Raw genomic sequence first — 9,216 nt, 5'->3', positions numbered from 1 at the left:
GATGGCTTCAGGAATTTACTTCCGGGCAGCTCTGGGCCCAAAGGGTTGACATGGTCTGTGCAAATCTTAGAGCTGGTGACCTTGGGGGAGGCCACACAAGGATGGGCTGATGGAAACCAGTTCTCTCCTCCCACTGTTGCCCAGGGCTACAGACAAAATGAAACATGCCTACGCTGGGGGCAGGTGTTGTTGCTGACAGTCAGGGTGACGAGCTGAGCCTGGGGTCCAGGGCCTCCTGCAGTGGTGCCAGGTGTCCCCATGAGCGGCCAACTCTCAGGTTCACCTTCAAGGGCACCTGCGGGCAGCAGCCAGAGGTGAGAACAGGACCTGGGCCTGCTGACACCAGCCACCACTGAGCCTGCGGTGCTCTGGCACACACCTTGTACAGTCACACACACATCTGCCACCACCTGCCTTCCACCTGCCAGACCTTGACACCAGCGAGGGCCATCAGAGCTGGCCAGGCAAGGTGTCCTGTAACGGGCCGACCTGTGTTGGGTAGCCCAGGGCACTGCTCTGAGAGCTCTGAGTGGGCTCAACAGGTCCTGACGGGGGGTGGGGCTGCCTGTAGCCTGTGGTCCTCATCTCCCGAGGGGGTTAAGGACACTGGATGTGGCTTCTCACGAGACAGAGCTGGCTGGCACTTCTGGGCCTGAGGCTTGCTCTCCTGCCCTTGGTGCCATGTCTGCTAGTGCCCTGGGTGGTTCTGGCTGTGTCAAGCTGGGGGGATGAACACGGCAGACTGTCCACAGCCCCTTACCTGCAGCTGGAGTTGCAGTGCCTGCGCCTGTGGCAAGGATTCCATGGATGCTCTGACGAGAGCTGCGGTAAGAAACAGGAGCTGTAACCATCTGTGCAGGGACCCCACAGGTCTCCTACCATGAAAACCCCAGCCCGAAACTCAAACCCAACCGCCAATCCTAACCCCAAACTTAAACTTCAAACACTAATTCAAACCCAACCCTAACCTCAAACCCCAAACCCTACACCTAATCCCCAATACTAACCCTAAACTTAACCTCAAACCCTAACTCTAACCCTAACCTCAAATCTAACTCCCAATCCTTACCGTAACCCTAAACTTAACCTCAAACCCTAACCCCAGCTCTAACTGCAACACTAACTTCAAACCCTAATCCTCAATATTAACTCTCACTAACCTTAAACCCTAACTCCACCCTCAAACCCTAATCCCTATTCCTGCCCTAACCACTAACCTTAACCCTAACCACCACCAACCCTAAACCCCAAACCTAACCCTCAACATTAACCCCATCCCTAACCTTAAACCCTAACCCTAACCATGGGACCAGAAGGCGGGGACAGGATAAGCTTCTGGCCAGCACCTGCCCCAGTCCCTTAAACTCCAGAGACACTGGGACCAGCCTATCTGGGGTCCTGGCTCCCCACACATTGCCCCCAAGGGGTGGTTCCATTGCACACTCCCCATGTCCAGGCCCACATGTCTCCAAGGCCCCTTAGCCTGGCCCTCCAGCCCCTCCTCCTTGCCTGGTCCATCTCCCATCACCCCTTCTGAGGCCCTGTGGCTGCAGGTGGAGCCTGTGAGGGCAGCTTCACAGAGGAAGGCCCTGGCCTGCCAGTTCTCTGAACTCTTTCATCCCTTCAGGAAACCCAAGTGTCTTACTCTGTCCTTTGCTGTCATGTGACACTGATACACTTCCACCCAACCACCGGGGCCACCAGGGGTCTTCCAGCGTTTTGCTTTCCCTGGCCCATGGGTCAGGGACCTCGGGGGAGCTGTGGGGCCATGCAGGACGCTCCATGCTGGCTGGGGGCACACTGTGAAGTCTGCAGTTCACTGCCCACAGGGGTCTCTCCTCTACCATCCTGCTCCAGGCCCTCAGGTGTAGTGGCCAGTGGCAGTGCCGACATGGTCCGGACAGCTGCAGGCTCCGTGGTGGCGGGGCGGCAGCCAGCCTCCCTCCGGCTCCGACCTCAGGCACAACCCCAGACAACGGGGCTTGCCGACCTGTCCCTATCAACTGTCGCTGAGCACACAGGGTGGCTCTGTCTTCAGGTGTATTCCTTCCTTCCTTCCTTCCTTCCTTCCTTCCTTCCTTCCTTCCTTCCTAAGATTTACTTTATTTTTTTTTTTATTGGAACGTCAGATATACAGAGAGGAGGAGAGACAGAGGAAGATCTTCCATCCATTGATTAACTCTCCAAGTGGTCGCAATGACCGGAGCTGAGCCAAATCAAAGCCAGGAGACAGGAGCCTCCTCCAGGTCTCCATGTGGGTGCAGGCTGCCAAGGCTTTGGGCTGTGCTTGACTGCTTCCCCAGGCCACAGGCAGAGAGCTGGATGGGAAGCAGGGCCACTGGGATTAGAACCGGCCCCCATTCAGGATCTCTCGTGTGCAAGGTGAGGACTTCAGCCACTAGGTTAACATGCCAGGCCCTTCAGACCTATTTCTAAGTGGGCAGTCACGCATGGTGTTTGTAGGGCCAGCTCCACTCCAATGCTCAAGGGTGCCACCAAGCCTGGTGCACACCTGCCCCATGCCCCTCCTGCATGACTGTGCCTGCTCCTCTCTACCTGCCCAGTTCCGGGCACATGTCCTTGGGAGCTACTGTGTCCAGCAGGGAGGCCAGAATCAGAGTTTCTAAGAGGGGAATGACCAAGTCTGGTGCGTGGTCTCAAGGAACCCCCTGGGCTAGAGGTTCAGCAGAGGCTGGCACGGGGGCAGGACGGGCATGCGCCTGGACTCACAAGAGCTGCTGCTGTGTAGCGCCTCGCATCCACCCACACCTGCTGGGATCACAGGACGCCCCGGGCGGATCTGGACCACAGGGGGCCTGCCTGGACCTGAGCAGGGCAGCCAGGGGTGGTGCGTCCTGGGGATGTTGGGTCTCCTTTTAATGTAAGCCCCTGCCCTGGCTCACCTGCAAACTCGGGGACCTGCGCGTCCTGCACCTCAAACAGCAGCTCATCATGGATCTGGGCCACCAGCCTGGTGGGAGGAGGGGCGAGAGTCACACGGAGGGAGTCTGTCAGGTCTCCTGCTGCCTGCAAGGGTGTGGCTTTGTGGAGAGGGGCTGTAGATTCAGGGGTGTGTGTGTGTCTGAGTGGGGGTGCAGGTAGTGATGGGGATATCGCATGGCTGGCTCTTGGGGCTCCCTGCTGGTCACAGACAGCACACCCAGCTGGACTGTGCCAGCTTGCTGGCTCTCCACATACTCCCTAGAGAGTGGGACGTTGGTGGTTGGAGCTGCCTGGTGGATGACGTCTCCAAACTTTGGGATATGTGCGGCCCCTGCTGAGGGCTGCAGCCCTGGCGTCACGTGTGCTGGTCATTTGTAGGATGGTCTTGGGGTCTGCTGTGTTCTGCCCCTTGTGTGGCTTCAGCTAGGTTGGAAGCAGGGACCATGTGCCCTCTTGCCAACTCTGTGGGGGTAGCCCCTGGAGCTGGGGTCCTGACACCAGAGGGCAGCCCTCCAGCGCCACACATGCTGGGCCTCTTCGTGTGTCTGTGCTGGCTGCTGCTGGCATGTGTGCCCAGTCAGGGGCACTCCACAGGTCCTTCCAGAGCAGATATACCCCCACAGTCCCAGGAGGCTTTTAGAGGTGCTTCATTGACCACCACGACTCTCTGCTAGGGTCTAGAACATTCTGTGATGGGTGACGGCAGCAGCAGGCAAAGGGCTGGGCAGCCAGGAGGATGAGGGTCCCCCACGTCGGGGTGGACAGAGGCACTGCTTGGTGTCCAGCTGGATGGGGCACAGGCGCGTGCGCCCTGCGGTAGACTGTTAGGCGGCCTCTTCACCGGGGCACTTGCTCTTCCCGGGTTCGGCTGTGGGGCAGCGCCTGCTTCCTCATGCAGACCCTGGCCTCTGGTTCTCTGTTAGGGTGAACAGCACCCGCAGATGAAGCCCCTGCCACTCTTTCTGGATTTAGCTGAGCGGTTTTCACACTGCTTGAGGCCCAGGCGGCTGGTGCAGCAGAAGCCTAAGAATAGTCTGATGGTTAGTCACTCTCACAGCCCCAAGACATGGCCATAGTCTTAGCTGGAAACTGGGACGCCAGAAACGGAGAGTCACCTCCGTGCAGGCAACAGGCTGCCTGCTGATGGCACTTACTGTCTCTGCTGCTGAGAGGACACAAACCCCTAGGTCCTGCTGATGTCACTCCCTGTCTGCTGCTGAGGGTACTCATTTCTCAGTGACCTGGCGAGGCTGCACAGTTCCCTTCATTTGGAAGAGCCTGGCTGATCTTCCCACAGCGGTGACCACCCTGCTGAAGCCCCCCATGGCTCCGTTCTGACAGTGCACACGCAAGGTGGCCTGCACCGTGAGCAGCTGTGCTGGGCTCTGTTCCTCAGTGCCCATTCTCCCCACTGCATGCTCAGGGTCGCTGGGCTTCCTTTAGCTCTAACACATTCTAAGATCCAGAAGGGCCTTATTCTGAGGGGCATGTCAGCAGAAAGATAGCCACCCGCTGCCCAGCACCCAGGCACAGATGGGGGCTGGGAGCATACCAAAGCCTTCACCATCAGTGGGTGGTACCTCCTGTGGGGGGTGCTGTGTGCTGCTGGCCCATCCAGGGGCACACAACACCCCGAGAACTTTCAGGCCTCTGGACAAGGAGACAAACACATATGAGGTCCATGTTTGGATTTTCTGAACATGTCACTTGTGGGGGTCACATGTGCACAAGGGGTCACTCGTGGGGTCACGTGTGCAGACACGCAGGGCCGGGTCCTACTCTCACTAGTTCACTTTGCCTGCTAGACATCACGGCACACGTTGTTGTGGCTCATCAGAAGCTAGCTGTCGGGACGTGAGAGCTGGCCACTGGTTTGCGATGCACTTGCAGGTGGGTTCAGCGGCTCCTCTTCTCAATCAGTTCCACACAGAATGAAAGGACAGTTTCCCTGACTGCTCCCAGATGCAAAGTAACACTGGCTATCAGACGCTGTCCTCTGTGTCAAGGGGGCAGTGCAGTTTCTTCCCCAAGTCTATGGACTCTCAGCCAGCAATGGTCATCATGGGAGACAGTGGTGGGCAGCGGGACTGAGGCTGCCTGGGGTCTGGAACCACCCATCAGGGGGGCTGATGCGGGTGGTCAGCTGAAATGGGGTCCTGGGATGCCTTGAGGTATGCTTGGGGTCCACGTCAGTCATCAGCCAATGCCACGACCTTGGCTGGCCAGGTGCAGGTGGCTGGGAATGCCAGGGGAACAGCCGAGGCAAAGGGATGTCTGAGAGCACCCTGGGCCTTGGTGCTGGCACCAGAGCCCCTGCCTTCCAGGCTCAGCGGACAGGGAGCAAGAACTGGGCAGTGGCATGGCTGGGGCAATTTGGAGCCCCCAGCTTCTGACTGCGTGTTGTGGGCAGCCGAGTGGGAAGAGGGCTCGCCTGCACCAAGGCTGGGGGTGGCTGCTGGGGGCCTGCATGTCCACCTGTAGTGGCTGGCCTCCCAGGGTCACAGGACCCCTTGCTTGGTGGAAGGTAGCAGGCCTGGCCACAGAGTGTGCCACACACAATGACCCCCTCCTGCCACTGACCTGGCTGTCAAGGAGGGCGACGTGGCGACTGCAGTGAAGATGCGGATCATCGCCATCTTACAGAGGTCTGCGGCCGAGCCTGGGGGACACAGAGGGTCCTGCTTCAGTCCCAGGGTGCATGGCGCCTGTTCCCACAGGTGCTCACTACTGCAGACAATGGTAGACTTTTGGTAGAGACAGAAACAAGCACCCTCGCTCTTGCCAGCTGCCTTGCGGGCTGCTGCAGCTCCGGCCCTCAATGCCCCAGGCCACTCTGGCTGGCTGCACTGCCAGAGCCTCGGTTTTCCAGCTGCATACATGGGGCGCAGCACTGCCTGGCTTGGCTCTCAGAGCAAAGTCCTAATTGCAAAGCTGGCCCTTCGCAGGGGCCTGTCCCCTGTGGGTGCTATTCCACTCCTGACAGCAACCTCAAGGCATGAGCAGAGAACACCACGTGATGTTCTCACCCCTGCTCCCCACTCCCTGCCACGGAGACACAGGTGGACACAGACCTGCGAGTGGCAGCTGGCAGGCTCAGGGCCTCCAAAGTACCTTGCACCACAAAGTTCACAGCCTGGCGCTCTGCTTGGGCCCGGAGCTGCTGGTCCCGTGCGTGGATCCTCGGCAGAGGCCGCCTTCTGCCCATGATGGATGTCACATAGCCTGCGTGGCACATGGAAGAAGCAGGTGAGAAGCATCGCTGAGCGGGCTCTGCATCCCTCTGCGAGCGCCCAGAGGCCCCTGAAGGACCTTGTGCAGTGTTGATGCTGGGCTTGGCTCTGGTGGACAGCAAGGACCAGAGAGGGCACCACCATCACTAACCAGGCAGCTGGGTTGCGCTCTCTCCATGGTCAGTTGCACCTGGATCTGATGCAGCACCAGGAGGGCAGCCTTTGTCCTGGTACAGGAAGGGCTCTGGTCTGAGTGCCAGCTGGCACCACAGGGGGAAGTAACAGCCCTGCTGCCCCTGGGAGGCCGGGGCTGCTGGGGCTGCCCACTCGCAGCCTGGGCTATCTGGGAAAATGAGTGAATACATTGCACAGGTCAGGTGTCTTCCCAGGCAGTGAGGACTTGTTTCAAGCAGGTGTTGGTGACAAATCTATCCCTTCTGTATTGCATCTAAAGGGACAGAGCATGTCCCTGTTGTGTGCCAGGTAACACCTGACCCTCACAGGAACTGGCAGGGAGGATGAGGAAGAGCCTGCCATGTTCCAGGAAGCTGCAGCTTCCTGGGATTAGGGGTCATTGCAGATGTTACACTGTGGGGTGATGACTGGCCATCTGCCTTTTGGGAATGTTTGGCCAGCTTACATTACATGTGGGGCACCTGGATCCCTCCAAGTTCTTCTGTTTCACCAGGTGGGGTTTAGTGTGGCCTTTAGTCTGAGTGAGTTTATATATACCTTTTCCAGCAAGGTGGTAATGGACTTTTCATGCTAAATGCCTGCCCTGCGCTTCATGCTTGGAGCAAGAGCTTATTTGCCTGCCTGCCATAATCTGTTAACAGGCGTTAGTTTTGTTTACTATTCCCCTTACAGCCTCAGATGACCCACACACCACACACCCACCCGGCCACCTGCTCATGGACCCAGAGCCACAGACTGCCAGCCACAGAGGGGAGAGTGTAGCTGCAGCTGACTCACCTGTTTGGTGACACTGAGCAATGGTCGCTTGGGCAAAGTCCTTGATCTTTTTGTACTTCTGCAAAAACATCTCCAGAAACTGTGCAGCTTCCTGAGCGGGCACTCCAAGGCAGGAAGCAAGCCGCTCTTTTCCTGTATGTCAGAAACATGAGGTCAGCATCCAGCTCGCACCTGTGTCATGCGAGCAGGTGTCCTGGGAAATGGGTGCACATGAGGTCAGAGTCCGGCCAACACTTGAGTGATGCGAGTGGGTGCACATGGGCCTCTGAGGTGGTACAGGGCCTCTGCTCCTCTAGGTAAGATGGCATTGGTTGTGACTTGAGCACCAGCAATGACACTGTGTGGTGGCACATGGAAGAGGACAATGGACGGTGTGGCCTCCTGTCTCCCCAGCAGCCTAGTTGCACACGGCTCCTGAACGGGGAGGGAAGAGCAGAATTGGGAGTTCAGGGAGGAGTCCAGGGCTGTGGGAGCCCAAGTGAACACAGTCAGCAAGCACTGTCTCTGCACAGTGGGGTCTTGGAGGGTCCTTGTCTCCTGGAGCCCCCCCAAGTCCTGGCTTGGGCTCTTAACGTGGGGTCCTTGGTGCTGTCACCAAACATCTGTTCATGCAGCAGTGCTGGTCAACAGGATGCCTGCATGTCAAGTAAGGGCCCTTCGCTCAGCCTGGCTAGTGTGAGACCTGATTCCGGAACAGGGCATAGCTCAAGGGGGACACAAGGAAAGCTCACGCTGTACTGGGAGGAAATCGTCCCAGGAGCTCGGACCGCTACAGTCAAGATCAGTGCTCTAGGCCCAGACCATGGCTCTAGTCACTGGGCATTCAGGCACAGCGCCCGACCCTGCCTCTTGGTCTGAGCCCAGCTCTTTCACCATGGCGGGAAGAGTGGGGGCTGTGCATGGCCTTGGGGAGACCCCCGACCCTGTGAGCTAGAGCACTGGCACGCTGGGGTCGATAAGGAGCCCTCGTGAACCAAGCACCTGAACAGTTCTCAGTAGGACCTGTTCCTGCTTAGGGCTTGACATGTGGTCATTCCTTTCCATTTCTTCCAGAAAAGAACAGTTTAAGGAGAGGACGAGAGGTCCACGGCCACAGGAGGGACCCAGAGCAAGCAGCAGCCAAGGCCAGGGTCCATGGTCAGGGTCAGGGCCAGGGTGAGGGCCACGGCTAGGGCCAGGGTCAGGGTGAGGGCCAGGGTTCATGGTCAGGATCAGGGTCAGAGTCAGGGTGAGGGCCAGGGCCAGGGTTCATGGTCAGAGTGAGGGCCAGGGCTAGGGCCAGGGCCAGAGTTCATGGTCAGGGTCAGGGTGAGGGCCAGGGTGAGGGCCAGGGTTCATGGTCAGGGTCATGGTCAGGGCCAGGGCCAGAGCCAGGGCCAGGGCCAGGGCCAGGGTTCATGGTCAGGGTCAGGATGAGGGCCAGGGTCAGGGCCAGGGTTCATGGTCAGAGTGAGGGCCAGGGCTAGGGCCAGGGCCAGAGTTCATGGTCAGGGTCAGGGTGAGGGTCAGGGTCAGGGCCAGGGTTCATGGTCAGGGTCAGAGTCAGGGTGAGGGCCCGGGTCAGGGTTCATGGTTAGGGTCAGAATCTGGGTGAGGGCCAGGGTCAGGGCCAGGGTTCATGGTCAGGGTCAGAGTCAGGGTGAGGGCCCGGGTCAGGGTTCATGGTTAGGGTCAGAATCTGGGTGAGGGCCAGGGTCAGGGCCAGGGTTCATGGTCAGGGTTAGAGTCATGATTTGGGCCAGGGCCAGGGCCAGGGTCAGGGTCAGGGTCAGAGTCAAAGTGAGGGCCAGGGTAAAGGCCAGGGACAGGGTCAGGGTTCATGGTCAGAGTGAGGGTCAGGGTCAGGGTAAGGGCCATGGTCAGGGCTAGGGCCACAGACCTGCTCTGATCTGTACCAGGCCGACCCATGATCAGGTTGGAGGCTCCCCAGTAGTTTTGGGCAGCACGGCCCAGAGCCCATAGCCCAGATAGTGGAGGGGGTAGAGGCAGACATCTCTAAGGACTGGGATGGAGCAGCCACTCAGATCTGGTCTTCTCATTAGGTCCTGACTAAGCTGGCCAGCTGCTATGG

General features: G+C 58.8%; 2 protein-coding genes across 2 annotated transcripts in view; both read right to left on the bottom strand.

Annotated features, from left to right (window-relative positions):
- LOC131481418 (DNA polymerase nu-like) lies at nucleotides 1-7,279 on the bottom strand. The gene is made up of 6 exons (XM_058670370.1): nucleotides 7,146-7,279; nucleotides 6,055-6,165; nucleotides 5,524-5,602; nucleotides 2,904-2,971; nucleotides 761-822; nucleotides 1-295 (listed from the first exon to the last, which is right to left on the bottom strand). The coding sequence occupies exons 1-6, from the start codon at nucleotides 7,213-7,215 to the stop codon at nucleotides 200-202; spliced, it is 486 nt and encodes a 161-aa protein (XP_058526353.1). The 5' UTR covers nucleotides 7,216-7,279; the 3' UTR covers nucleotides 1-199.
- Nucleotides 7,280-8,209: 930 nt separating this feature from the next.
- POLN (DNA polymerase nu) overlaps nucleotides 8,210-9,216 on the bottom strand; it is an 87,620-nt gene continuing 86,613 nt past the window's right edge. Inside the window, exon 17 of the mRNA XM_058670396.1 lies at nucleotides 8,210-8,313. Within this exon, the coding sequence (XP_058526379.1) occupies nucleotides 8,210-8,313 (104 nt within the window). The remainder of the gene's footprint in view (nucleotides 8,314-9,216) is intronic.

This window comes from Ochotona princeps, chromosome 11 (assembly GCF_030435755.1).
Source record: "Ochotona princeps isolate mOchPri1 chromosome 11, mOchPri1.hap1, whole genome shotgun sequence".
Taxonomy (NCBI): Eukaryota; Metazoa; Chordata; class Mammalia; order Lagomorpha; family Ochotonidae; genus Ochotona; species Ochotona princeps.
The sequence above is the reverse complement of the archived record's forward strand: the minus strand, read 5'-3'. Positions and strand labels throughout refer to the sequence as shown.